The sequence below is a fragment of the Mus caroli genome, chromosome 15, assembly GCF_900094665.2.
Source record: "Mus caroli chromosome 15, CAROLI_EIJ_v1.1, whole genome shotgun sequence".
Lineage (NCBI taxonomy): Eukaryota > Metazoa > Chordata > Mammalia > Rodentia > Muridae > Mus > Mus caroli.
In genome coordinates, this window is record NC_034584.1 from 70,117,954 (window position 1) to 70,131,579 (window position 13,626).

A 13,626-nucleotide genomic window follows, 5' to 3' on the forward strand; every position below is an offset into this window, starting at 1 on the left:
CAAGAGTAGCCATAGTGGAGGGGAAGGACATTAGGGTTGATAGCTTGGACACCCTGCATTAGGTAAGAGAAAAAGCTGGATTCTCCTGGAGCAGTGGCCAGGAAATTAAGTCCAGGTCGATAGGCGGCTAGGCAGGATTATATGTACATGTGTGTACATATGTGTACATATGTGTGTGTGTGTGTGTGTGAGTGTGCATGTGAGTACTACTGCGTATGAAGGTCAGAGGCAGCATCTAGAGAGTCAATTCATTCTCTCTGCCATGTTTCACGGCAGGATCTCTCTCGTGTCTGTCGCTGTGATCTGTATTAGCAGCTAGCTAGCCTTCCAGCTTCTGCCTGACTCACGTCTCCACCTCTGATCTCACTGTAAGAGTACTCTAATTACAGATGCACACTGGGGCATTCAGATCTCTATGCGTGCGGAGGTCAAACTCAAGCCATTCTTCATCGGCTGAGGCATCGCCCCAGGCCCTATTATTTACCGAATAATCCTGGCATCCTAAACCCTGGGTTCTATTTCTGCCTTTCCAACTTGTTTGCCATGCACGCTTTCATGTGTGTGATAATCTTGGATTGTGGGATCGAACCAGAAGGCCTGGGTTTTAGCGGAGAAGCCTGTATAGCCTTGGTCAGGACTGAGCGAGTCCCCCAGATCACAGGATGAAGATTTATGCTGGGTACCGCACCAAAGCCAGTGCTCGACCATGTGGACTTGAACAGCATGTTCCAGCTCCCTTACCAAGCCTGGCAGCCAGTGGGTGGTCTGATTCCAGTCCTCGGTGGGGAATGTGCCTTGGATTTTAACAGGTCCTTGGGAGGCACAAGGAAGGACTTGGGCTTATTAAAACCCAAGGCTTTCCAAGGGGGCAGCTTTTTAGGGGGGTTGTCAGACAGGGAAGTCCCTCTTGGTTACTCTTCCCAAGGACTTCCTCTTTTAAGATTTCAGGTAGATGGCATTTTCCTCAGCACGTGCTCGGGATGCCCCGGGCTGCCACACTGCTGCACTCCCCACGGTCCCCAGGGTCAGATGGCCAGTGAGTAAGAGCAGTCGCTTTACAAATGTGAGGGTGAGAGAAAGAAGGCACCGGATGCCAGGCTACCACATGCTCACCAGCATGTATCACACAACACAATCCACACTCAAAAAAGGAAGGAGCTGTTGATGGCCCACCTGAATCCCACCGGGGAAGGGCGTGTCCTCCTGTCCACTCCTGGCTGTGTACTGGTCACACCTTCCCTCCTCCCAGACTCACAACTGCGGCTACATCCGGGGACGCCTGGGAGCTACATGTGTCACCCTAGCACTAGCTTGTTTGTGGCTGCTGGCTGGCTGAGGCAGGGATGTCGGCTCAGATCCATCTCTGTATAGGACAGACCAAGAACCCTGGGGTCCAGCTATTCCTAGACTCCAGCAGAGGCCACATTCTTGTCAGCTCCTTGCCCCACACCTCCATCTCATCCCTCCCAAGATGCCTCCTCCAGTCACAGACACCTAAATTGCTACTTTAAGCTCCACCTCTGGGGATCTGGCCTGCAACAGGTGCCCCACCCCCCCGTAACCTTGGAAACACAGTCCAAGGAGGGGACTTGAGTAGGGATGACCCCCCAGATGGTAAGACCCACCTCGGGAGGTGTGTGGAGACTGTATGCCCTGCCATCCACCCACAGCAATGCAGTGACAATTTTGAAGCATGACAGCAGCACACAGAGGGAAGGGTGGTAAAGTCCAAAGAGATCCAGCTCAAAGGGGCCTGGGCCTCAGGGAACATAAGCAGATAGTTACAATGGTGTTTCTGTAACTAGCAGACGGCACTTCAGCAACGTGGCAAGTACCTAAGGGGCTTCCTTAAATGTGGACTGCTGTGCTAGGCAGGCCATTCTTGCCAAGGGAGTATATGCTGAGAAATGCATTCTAGTCAACCCAGCAGGTAAGGCTGCTGACACCTGGCAAGGGTGGCCCTAGTCATTCATCCGAAGTGGGGAGAGAAGAGCCCCACTTCGTAGGCGGATCGAGGTCTGTACCCCACAGGCAAAGGAGCACGTCAGTGGTGATGTGCTCAGAGCCAGGGGTTATAGCAGGTTGCATGTCTCACGGGTCTTTTGAAAATCTGCAGCCACTGAAAGTCCACACAGCTTAAGTCCAGGACCTACTGACCTTCACTTGAAAAGAAAGCGGGCCTGAGATGTAAGACAGACCACACTGGAGGTGGGTGGTGCTGGTCCCCAGCAGCAGCCAGTACTAAAGCCACCTTCCTAAAATAGCTGCCCTTAACCAATAGGAATCAACCCACCCTCCCCTCCCCCAACCCCCAGGGAGTGTGTGGGCACTCACTTCAGAGAAGTCCCAACCCCGTGGCTGTCATAGGGATGTGCCAAGTGACAGGTCATCCATCACCCAGATAAGAGGCTGGGCACAGCAGGCCCACCTCAGTGCAGCCTGCTCCCTTCTCCACTCTGCCTTCTCTGCCTGGTAGCTCTCTAGCCAACCCTTGGGTTTTCCTGGTTGTGCTGCCCAGCCTTGGCGTAACATCTTCGCAAGGCCTCATGTATCTACTCTGGCCAGTACCCATCTGGTGAGCCAGGGTCCGGAGCCGGGAACCACAGCTTCTACCCTCTCACTGACACACAGATCATCTAGGAACAAAGCACAAGGCAAGACCCAGGTGAAGGTTGGAATTGCTTTTACTGAGGGGCGGACACCGCAGGGCCCCGCCCATGGTCAGGTTAGTGTTCTGCCTGGCATCCCCACCTGCCACCAGCTCAAGGTTAGTGGAACATGCAAAGCTCACTCAGAGGGTGGAGGCAGGGGAGGAGCCACCAAGGCCCGGGACTGGCTGGACAGGAAGGAAGGGAGAGTGTCACTGGCCAAGTGCTTCTGTTAGCACAGATGGGCCAGCCAGTGTCTCTGGGCCATGGAGGGGCCAGGGCTCCCTGGGAGTGAGGTGGGCAGCAGCACCCAGAGAGGGGTTCCACAGGCTTGAAGAGTCCCTGGGCCTCTGGAGCAGGAGAAGTCTCAGATCTGCAGAACCCTCCAGCCCCACCCAGCCAGAATGTCCATCTCCTACCCTGGGTCTGGGTCTTTAGGGCCTGGGTACAAGGACACAGAAGGCACTTACAAGAGGAGCTGAGGCTGGAAGGCTGAAGCAGGGGCTCAGGTCTCAGGGGAATAAGTATGGGGTGTTGAGCTACAAAGCATAGCTCCAATGGCAGCTGCAGGAGCCAGGCGGGAGGCTGGGGCCAGGACACAGGCCTTATCTTCCCATGGGGAAGGGGCTTCTCTGGGTAGGCTGGAAGAGATGGTTGGCCTGGGATCTTCCCTTGGCCAGCAAAACCCACTGAATATACATACAGGACATTCAGAGATAGACTGGGGAGAATCAGCTGGCTCAGGACAGAGGCCCCAAGAGCTGTCGGCTCACAGGACTGTCTGTTCCCAGTTCCCCTCAGCAGCTAGGACCAGCAGGTAGACATCCAGTGGGGTTGGCTTAGAGGTCTGGGGGCCTTTCCCAGATAGAATCCTCCCAGGAGAGACAGGAGTGGTGTAGGCTGAATGCCCAGCTCTGGATTCTCCAAGGCACCTGGCTGTGGTGAGTGGCAGGTAGAAAGGATTTAGGGAGAACCCAGGAGATTGAAGTGGTCACTGGGCCTGGGCCAGCCCTGTTCCCCAAGACACAGGCTGTCTGGACATCGCATATATATATTAATGTGTTAGTCTGGTCTTTTTGGTTAGATTTTAGGCACCGCTTGGGAGGAAGACACCTTTAAATGTTAAAAAAAAAAAAAAAAAAAAAAAGAAGAAGACCCCAGCGCCTCCACAGGGAGCCCGGCCACATGCAGAGCGGGAAGGCAGGATGCAGGCTGAGGGGATCAGGCCACTGCAGACTCAGGGCCCCCAAGAGAGGCTGAAGGCCCTGAGGCGTAGCGGCGGCCATAGCCTGAGGAAGAGTAGGAGGAAGAAGAAAAGGTCATGGAGAAGCCAGAGCCAGTGGCATCAAAGCTGCCACGGCGGGAGCCGGCCCTGGAGCCGGTGCGTGAACCAGTGCGTGAGCCGGCGGTCGAGCCAGAGCCACTGACGCTGTACGGGCTGTAGTAACCCTTGCTGGACTGTGCCGCAGCCTCCAGCAGCCTTAGCCCCGTACCCTCCTCCACCATGCTACGGTCCAGAGCATCCTTGTAGGAGATCTTGAGCTTGGTCTTGGGGCACGTGAGGTACTTGGAGTAAGCACTGACATCACGCAGCTTCTGGGCTGTGCGGGCATCCACAGTACCGCGTTGCAGGGCTTCATCGAGAGACACACGGCCGGGTGTGTCAGGCTCGATCAGACCACCTGTCAGGTACTGCACCTCCAGGAAACGCTGGCCTGCCTCATAGTACAGCCAGCCCTTCTTCAGGGCCTGGGCAGCTGACATCTTGGTCTTGGTGCGTGGGTCCTCAAACCCACAGAAGGCCTTCTGGGCCAGATTGATACGGTCTACCATGATCTTGTCCACCAGGCCCTTGTTGACAGCCTCAGTGACCGGGAAGCGCTCACCAGTGCTGGGGTCAATGATGCCCCCGGTGCAGGCTTGGGCCTCCAGCAGCCGCTGGCCGGTGATGTTGTCTACCAGGTTGCGGTGCATGGCCTCAGTGATAGACACCTTCTCCAGAGTCTCTGTGTCCAGGATGCCAGCCACGGGGCCAGTCTCCTCAGTAGGATCAGACCAGGAGGCTAGCTGGGTCCTGGGGCCAGCAGAACTGATGGGGTAGGAGGAAGATGAGCCCACAGAGGAGGAGCGGGAGCGGAAGCCGCCGGCATTGCCTGAGAGCATGTCAGCAAACTCGGTGATCGAAAGTGTACCAGCGCGGTACTGGTCCAGTGCTGAGCGGTCAATGAGGTTCTTGGTGATGGCGTCGTCGATGTCATACTGGCGGCCAGAGCGGCGGTCGATGATCATAGACTTGACGACGCCGTCTGAGGAGGAGATGGTGATCTCTTCCCACTCACATTCCTGCTCCGACAACTCCAGGTACGTCTGGTGGTCAATGAGGCCCTTGCGGTAGGCCTCGTACACGGACATCTCCTTGCCCGTCTCAGGGTCCACAATCACCACGCGGCGCTTGCGCACAGAGGACTTGGAGGATGTCTTCCGCTCCCGCTTCTTCTCCTTCAGGGGCAGGAGACACAGGCCCGTCTGGGGGTCAGTGATGCAGCGCTCCATCAGCTGCAGGTAAGTGAGGTTCTCCTCTGTGTTGGGGTCAAAGAAACCCTTGGTGTCATCTGAGGGATCAGTCAAGATCTCGTTCATCTCCTCATCAAAGAGGCCGCGCTTATAGGCCACTTCCACAGGCAGACGGTGGCTCTCCTCGGGGTCAATGATGCCCCCAGTGGCGATCTGAGCCTCCAGCAGACGGATGCCATGGTCCTTCAGGATCAGGCCCTTCTTCATGGCCTGGAAGAGGGAGATGAGTTTCCCAGAGTAGGGGTCCTTGTAGCCAGTAACGGCACGCTCAGCTGACAGCAGCTTGTCCTTGAACTCGGGGCCCACAATACCCATACGAACAGCCTCTTCTACCGTCAGCTTGAGTCCCTTGATGGGGTCAATGACATAGCCGGTGGCTGCCTGTGCTTCCAGGAGCTCGAAGGCTGTCCCGGGGCGGATGATGCCCTTCTTCATAGCCTGGTACACCGAGAGCCGTTCCTTGGTGGCATCAACAAAGACTCCGGCAATGCAGCTGGTACCCTCGAGGAACTTCTGCAGGTTCTTAGTGACCTCCTCGATGGAGGTCAGGCCTTCTTGCAGCTGTAGCGCTGTGGCCTCGTCCATGACTTGAGAGCGTACCAGCTCCTCCACAGTGATCTGCTTGCGGAGACCACGGAAGGTCAGCTTGCGGGCATCAGAGAGTGGCAGCAGCATCTGGCCGCTGGGGTCATCACGGCGGCAACGCTTGAGCAGCTGTGTGTAGCTGAGCCGCTCATCCGTGGAGGGGTCCACGTAGCTGCGCACCTCGCTGGGCTCTGACAACTGGTCGTGCGTGTCCTTATTGAGGTAGCCGCGTTGGTAAGCCACCTCCAGAGGGAGGTGGAAACCCAGGCGGGGGTCCACAATGCCTCCTGTGGCTAGCTGCGCATCCAGCAGCCTCAGCGCCTCCTCAGCAGGGATCAGCTCCTTCTTCATGGCCTGGAAGAGTGAGATGGTCTGTTCGGTGTAGGGGTCTCGGTAACCAGTTACAGCTCGCTCGGCGGAGAGGAGGCGGTCATGCAGCTCGGGGCCTACCAGGCCCCTCCGCACAGCCTCATCCACGGTCAGCCGCTCCCCCTTCACTGGGTCCAGCAGGAAGCCCGTGGCTGCCTGTGCTTCCAGCAATAAGCGGGCCACCTCGGCACTCAGCAACCCCTTCTTAAGGGCCTGGTAGATGGTTAGCGTCTGCCTGGAGCCAGGCAGGTAGACACCGGCCACTGCGCCTGTGCCGTAAAGGTAGCGCCAGGCAGATTCCATCTCCAGCACCTCACGGAGGTTCTTGGTGCCTTCCCGGAAGAGGTTGTAGGTCTCAAGGGAGATGATCCGGGCCTCGTACAGGTCTTCGGCGGTGAGGCGGCGGCGTACGTAGTCATAGGAGGCCATGTTCTGCTGGCGGATGATCTCGGTCTTCTCGATGATTTCGATGATAATGATGATCATGCGCTCCTTGGTTACCCTCCCAGCCTGAAAGTCAGCCATGAGCCGGGCACGCTGATCCTCCGGGATCATGTTGGACTGCATCACCTCCCACAGAGACATGGAGGAGCCACCGTGGCTGCCACCACCCGGGATGTCAATCTGCGTCTCCTCGAACGCCCTCCGAGTCTCCTCCTCAGTATACACCTGTGTGGTTTCTACCACCTCGGTCTTCTCTGCCCCTTTGAGTGGCAGGAGGCGCAGGCCGGTCTCGGGGTCCTCCACACAGCGCTCCAGCAGCTGCAGGTAGGTGAGGTTCTCGTGGGTGTTGGGGTCGAAGAAGCCCTTAGTGTCATCGCTTGGATCTGCCAGCACACGGTTCATCTCCTCATCGAAGTAGCCACGCTGGTAGGCCACGTCCACAGGCAGGCGGTGGCTGTGCACCGGGTCGATGATGCCACCTGTGGCGACCTGGGCCTCCAGCAGGCGGATGGCATGGTCCCTGAGGACCAGGCCCTTTTTCATGGCCTGGAACAGCGAGATGGTGTTGCCCGAGTAGGGATCCTTGTAGCCAGTGACGGCCTTCTCAGCGGACAGCAGCTTCTCATGGAGTTCAGGGCCCACTACGCCCGCCTTGACAGCCTCATGGACGTAAAGACGTTGGTTCCGCACAGGGTCCACCAGGAAACCAGTGGCTGCCTGGGCCTCCAGCAGGAGCGTGGCTGTGCTGGGTCTGAGGAGGCCCCGGCGCATGGCCTCATAGATGGTTACTTTCTCCTTCGAGTCCTCCAGATAGATGCCGGCCAGGCAGCCGCTGCCCTGCAGCAGAGTCCGCACGGAGCCCACCTCAGACAGCTCTTTGACTGATGTCTTGCCATCCTTGAGCTGGTCAAACTGAGCTCTGCTGAGGATCTTGGCGTCCAGGAGCTCACTGGCCGGCACAGGGGCACGGAGGCCACTAAAGGACAGTCTCTCCTGCCGCCGAGTCTCCACCTCCTCCACGATGGTGATGACAATCTTGATGACCTTCTCCACGGTGACCTTGCCTGTGCGGAACTGCCGCAGCAACTCCTGCCGCTGCTCCTCGGTAAAGTATTCAGAGCTGATGAGCTCCCACACGGTCATCGCCCTGCCCTTAAAGCTGCCCACAGGAACCTCAACCTTGGCCTGCTCCAGTGTCTCCCGGGCCTGGAGCTCAGAGTAGACCTCCTCCTGCCGGGCCCGGACAGCCTTCTCTGAGAGTGGCAGTAGGCTCAACCCGGTCAGCTGGTCAGACCGGCACCGCTGTTGGAGCTGGCTGTAGGTGACTGGCTCCTGGGTGCTGGGGTCATGGTAGACTCTGGCATCATCTCTGGGTGATGTCAGGGCCCTGTTAGTCTCTTTGTCCAGGTAGCCCCGGGCATAGGCAACATCCAGGGGCACACGGTGGCTTTTGCTGGGGTCTACAATGCCACCAGTGGATAATTGGGCATCCAGCAGGCGCAGGCCCTGTTCTCGGGGAATGAGACCCTTCTTCAGGGCCTGGAACAGTGAGACACTCTGTCCTGAGTAGGGATCCCTGTAGCCTGTCACGGCCTTCTCAGCTGACAGCAGCTTCTCGTGCAGCTCAGGCCCCACCAGGCCAGCGCGCACCGCCTCATCCACAGTCAGCCTGGCGCTGGTGGCAGGGTCGATGATATGCCCAGTGCCAGCCTGGGCCTCCAGCAAGGCCACAGCCACCTCTGGCTGCAGCAAGTCTTTCTTCAGGGCCTCATAGATGCTCAGTTTCTGCCCTGCTTCTTCCAGCCACACACCGGCGATGACATTGGTACCCCGCAGGGCCTGCCTCACGCTGTCTGCCTCGGCCACTTCCCGCACAGAACGCTCACCCCGCTGCAGCTGCTGGTAGAGTTCGTGGCTGATGACCCCACTGTCCAGCAGCTCTGCGGCGGGCACGAGGGCACGGAGGCCCTCAAAGCAGAGCTGGCCCTTCCGCTCGTGTTCCTCCACCACTGTGATGACAATCTTGATGATCTTCTCCACCGTGATGCGGCCCGTGCGGAACTGCCGCAGCAGGTCCCGTCGCTGTTCCGCCGTGAAGTACTCCGAATTGATGATCTCCCAGATGGTCACGGTCTTGCCCTGGAACTTGCCAAACGGTGCAGACACGGTGGCTTTTTCGAAGACGTCACGGGCCTCCGTATCGGTGTACACCAGCTCGCCACCCTTGGCAGCCTTATCTGTGAGTGGCAGGAGGCGCAGGCCGGTCTCAGGGTCCTCCACACAGCGTTCCAGCAGCTGCAGGTAAGTGAGGTTCTCGTGGGTGTTGGGGTCGAAGAAGCCCTTGGTGTCATCGCTTGGGTCAGACAAGATGCGGTTCATCTCTTCATCGAAGTAGCCACGTCTGTAGGCCACGTCCACAGGCACACGGTGACTGTGCACAGGGTCGATGATGCCACCCGTGGCGATCTGGGCCTCCAGCAGGCGGACACCATGGTCTCTGACAATAAGGTCCTTCTTCATGGCCTGGAAGAGCGAGATCTGTTCCCCTGTATAGGGGTCCTTGTAGCCAGTGACGGCACGCTCAGCTGACAGCAGTTTGTGGTGCAGCTCAGGACCCACGACACCCTCCTTCACAGCCTCATTGACTGTTAGCCGCCGATTCCGCACAGGATCCAGCAGGAAGCCTGAGGCTGCCTGGGCCTCCAGCAAGATCAGAGCTGTTCCGGGGCTGAGCAGCTGCCGCTGTAGGGCTGTGTAGACACTCAGTTTCTCATTGGTGGGCTTCAGCAGCAGTCCTGCAATGCTGCTGCGGCCCTTCAGGTACCGGTACACATCTTCCCGCTGTGTGAGCTCAGCCACCGTGGTGTGACCCTGTGCCAAACGCTGCAGTTCCTCCTGGCTCAGGATGCCTGCTTCCTGTAGCTGCTGGGCCGGCACCTTCTGACGTAGTCCCTCAAAGGTGTACTCGGGTTCAGCCTCCACGGACGGGCCATCGGGTGCATCCCGGCCGTTGGGCAGTGCCTTTGTGGCAGCGGCCTGGGTGGTGGCGATCTCGGAGTGCGCCAAGGCAGCGCGGTGCTCTTCCTCCAGGCGCTGCAGCCGCTCTCGCAGCCGCTGGTTTTCCTCTGCCAGGAGCTTCTCCTGCTGCTGCCGCTGCTGCTCCAGATGCTGCAGTTCCTCTTGCTTGCGCCTCACGCCCTCCTCAGCCTCGCGCTGCCGCCTCCTGGCCTCCTCCATGCTGGCCATCAGCTCCTGCTTTTCCTGTTCCATCTGCCGCTGCTGCCGCTGCTGCTCCTCACGCAGCTGCTTTGCTTTAGCCACCTCATCCTGGAAGAGCTGCTCCAGCTTGGCCTTCTCCTGCTCGATGAAGCGCTCCCGCTGCAGCAGGCTGTCCTTCTCAGAGAGGAAGCTCTTCTGCAGGGCCTGGGTCTCCTGCAGTATCTGCTCCTGCTGCACAGTCTGCATCTGTTAGGGATGGGAAAGGGGGTCAGCTCTCGGGGAGACCAGGGTGACTCCCCACTGCCCCGGGGGATAGCCTAGCCCCTCCCCGCCCCCCAGGCCACCCTTCTGCCTGTGAGGAGGGAGGGCGGTACCTCCTCCGACTTGAGCTGCAGTAACTTCGCCTCCTGCTTGAGCTTCTCCTTCTCACGCTCCAGCTCCGCAATGGCCTCCCTCAGACGCTCAGCATCGTGGTCACTCTGCTGTCGCTGGATCTCCAGCGTCTGCACCAACGTCACCTTCTCCTGTGTCGCAAGTTCAGTGCGGTGCAGCTTCTCGCCGATCTCTTCAGCCTGCTTCCGGAAGCGCTGGGCGTCCTCCTCCGCGCGGGCCTGAGCCCGGCTCATCTCAGCCATGCGCAGCTTGAGGCGCTCGGCCTCCGCGCTCATCTCCAGCTGCCGCTGCCGCTCGGCCTCCAGAGTCCTCTGGAAACCCTGTGTCTCCTCTACCAACTGCTGAGCCATTTGCTCCTTGTCCTCCTGCAGCCGCCGGGCCTGCTCCTGGGCAAGCTCCTTCTGCTGCTGCAGCAGCTCAGCCTCAGCCTTGAGCCTCGTGGCTTCCTGCACCGCCTGCATCTTCTCCTTCAGCATCTTCTCTGCCAGGGCCCGCTGCTGCGCCAGGTCCTCCTCCGCTAGCTGCCTCAGCCGTGCTGCCTCCTGGGCGGCCACGCTCAACCGTGCCGCTTCCTCGGCCACCTGTTTCATCTTCTCGGCCTCCTCCTCCAGGAAGCGCTGTGTGTTGTCCTTGTCACGAAGGATGAGGGCCCGGTTTTCAGCTTCAATGCGAGCCTTGAGCTTGCCCAGCTCCTCCATCTGCACACGGACAGAGAAGAGCTCCTCCTCTACCTGGCTGCGCTGCCGGGCTGCTTCTGTTACCTCGGCCTTTAGTCTCTGCAGCTCCTCATCCAGGATGCTCTTCTGGTGGTCAGTCTCCTCTAGCTGCAGCCTCAGTGTGGTCAGCTCCTGCTCTACCTGGGCCTTCTGCCGGAGTGTCTGCTCTGCAAACTTTTTATGCTTCTCCATCTCCGCATCGGCTGCCTGCTTCTGTTTCAGCGCTGCCTGCTCTGCCTGGGCCCGACGCGCTGCCTCCTGCTCCGCTTCCTTGCGCAGTTTCTCTGCGGCCGCCTGGGCCTGAGCCTGGGCCTGAGCCTGCTCCTCTGCTGACTGTTTCAGCCGCTCAGCCTCTTCCACTTGTTTCCGAGACTGTGCTGCCTCACGCTCCGCCTGCTCCCGGGCCTCCTCCGCCTCCTCGGCAGCTCGCCTAGCTGCCTCTGCCTCGCTCCGCAGCCGATCCAGCATGTTCTGCTCTTGCTGAAGCGTCTGCTGCAGCTCCTCCTCTCGCTGCTGCACCACAAAGGCGTGCGCCTTCTCCTCCGCCTGCAGCCGTTTCTGGGCGGCCTCCTGGGCCAGCTGCAGCTGCCTGGCCGACTCCTGCTCGGCCCGCTCTCGCAGGCGCCGTGCTTCTTCAACCTTGGCCTTGAGACGCTCAACCTCCTCCAGTGCCACCTTGCGCTGCCGAGCGGCTTCCTCCTCCGCTGCCAGGCTCCTCTGCACGCGCTCCTCGGCCTCCCGGCGCCTCTGCTCCTCCTCTGCTGCCAACTGCCGCTGCCGGGCCGCCTCCAGTTCCGCCTGCTCCTTGCTGCGCATTGTGTCCTCCGCGTTGCTGCGAATGCGCCCGAGCTCCAGCTCCAGCTCTGCCTTGCCTGCAGCGGCTTTCTCAAAGCTTGCCTTCAATGCCATGATCTCCTCCTCCACCTGCCGCCGCTGTCGCAGGGTGTCCTCCACCAAGCCCTTCTGCCGCTCCAGCTCGCTCTCTGATGCCTTGCGCAGCTGGGCCAGGCGCTCCTCGATATCAGCCTTGTGCAGTGCCGCCTGCTCCTCCAGACGCCGCCGCTGGAAGGCCTCGTCTTCTGCCAGGCGCCTCAGGCGCTCATTCTCAGCCTCCTTCTCTTTGAGTGCAATCTCTGCCTCGGTCTTGAGCCTTGTGGCCTCACTGATGGCAGCCAGCTTCTCAGTAAGCACCCGCTCTGCCTCGGCCCGCTGGCGGGCGGCATCCTCCTCTGCCAACTGCCTCTGCCTCTTGGCCTCCTCGGCCAGAGCACGTAGCCGGGCAGCCTCCTCTGCCAGTTCCCGAAAGCGGCCCGCCTCAGCCTCTAGCCTCTGCTTAGACTTTTCGCTGGTAGAGCGAGACTCTTCCTCGGCTCGCGCCTTGCTGGCCAGCAGTACCTCCATCTCTGCCCGGACCTTGGCCAGTTCAGCCTCCAGCTCCTGGCGCTTCTGCGTGGCTGCGGTGGCCTCGTGCTGTAGCCGGGCCAGCTCTTCCTCCAGCAGCTGCCGCTGCTGCTCACCTTGCTCTGTCTCGGCCCGCAGGCGGATCAGCTCCTGCTCCGCAGCCAGGCGCTGCTGTGCGGTGCCCTCCGCCAGCTGCCGCTGCTTCTCCAGCTCCTGCTCTGCCAGCTCCCGCTGTCGCACAGCCTGCTCCTCCGCCTTGCCCCGCCGCCGCGCTTCCCGCTCGGCCTCTTCCTTCTGCTTCTCGGCATCGGCCTGTGCCAGGCTCTTCTGCTGTGCCACCTCTTCTGCCTGTAGGCGCAGCCGCAGCGCTTCATTGGCCTTCAGCTGCCAGCGCTCCAGCTCCCGCTCAGCTTCCTCCCGGGCTCGCTCAGCCTCAGCTTGCTGCTGTGCCCGTCGCTCAGCCTCCTCCCGCAGCTGGGTCACTGTCACATGCTCCTCCTGCAGAGTGCGCTCCAATTGTGCGGTCTTCTCTGCAAAGGATGCCCGCTTGCTCTGCAGCTCCACTTCCGCACTGCGCTGTGCTGTCTCCAGGGCCACCTGCACTTGGCGTGCCCGCTCTGCCTCGGCTTGGCGCAGCCGCCGCTCAGCCTCCTCGGCCTGCAGTCTCAGCTCATCCAGGGCCTGCAGGGCCCTCTGCTTCTCTCGCGCTGCCTCAGCTTCAGCCTTCACACGCAGGGCCAGCTCTGCCTCTGCCTGCCGTTTGCGCTGGCTCTCATCCTGCACCTGCCTTCGCAAGCGTTCAGCTTCCTCCTGAGCCTGCCGTTTCTGCGCTTCTGCCTCCTCAGCCCGAGCGCGCAGAGCCTGCAGCTCACCCTCCGCCCCTCCACGCTGCCGCTCAGTTGTCTCCAGCTGCAGACGTACTACACGGATCTCTTCCTCAATGCGCATCCGGCTGCGTTCTGCAGCCTCCACCTGCTGGGCCTTGGCCTGGATCTCTGCCTCTGAGCTCTGCCTCAGGTGCTGCAGCTCCTCTTGGATGCTGCGCTTCTGCTGCTGTGCGTCCACCGCCGCCTCCTCGCGCCGCGTCACCTCCTCCTGCATGCGCCGCTGCAGTTCTTGTGCTTCCAGCTCTGCCTGGGCTTTAGCCTGGGCGTGTGCCTCAGCTAGCTGCCGCTGCTTCTCCAGCGCAGCCTCCACCTCGGCCAGTCGCTCCCGCTCCTCTGCCCGCTGTTGCTCAGCCAGCCGCTATGGCGGCAGCAGAGAGGGGGAGAGAACCA

At 60.3% G+C, this 13,626-nt stretch overlaps 1 protein-coding gene across 23 annotated transcripts in view; it reads right to left on the reverse strand.

Annotated features, from left to right (window-relative positions):
* Positions 1 to 2,666: 2,666 nt before the first annotated feature.
* The window catches only part of Plec (plectin), a 60,700-nt gene continuing 49,740 nt past the window's right edge, over positions 2,667 to 13,626 (reverse strand). For all 23 annotated transcript variants that reach the window (XM_029469907.1, XM_029469908.1, XM_029469910.1 and 20 more), the window contains 2 exons: positions 10,214 to 13,594; positions 2,667 to 10,085 (listed from right to left, as the gene is read on the reverse strand). In XM_029469907.1, coding sequence (XP_029325767.1) covers positions 3,870 to 10,085; positions 10,214 to 13,594 — 9,597 coding nt within the window. In that variant the 3' untranslated portion in view covers positions 2,667 to 3,869. The remainder of the gene's footprint in view (positions 10,086 to 10,213; positions 13,595 to 13,626) is intronic.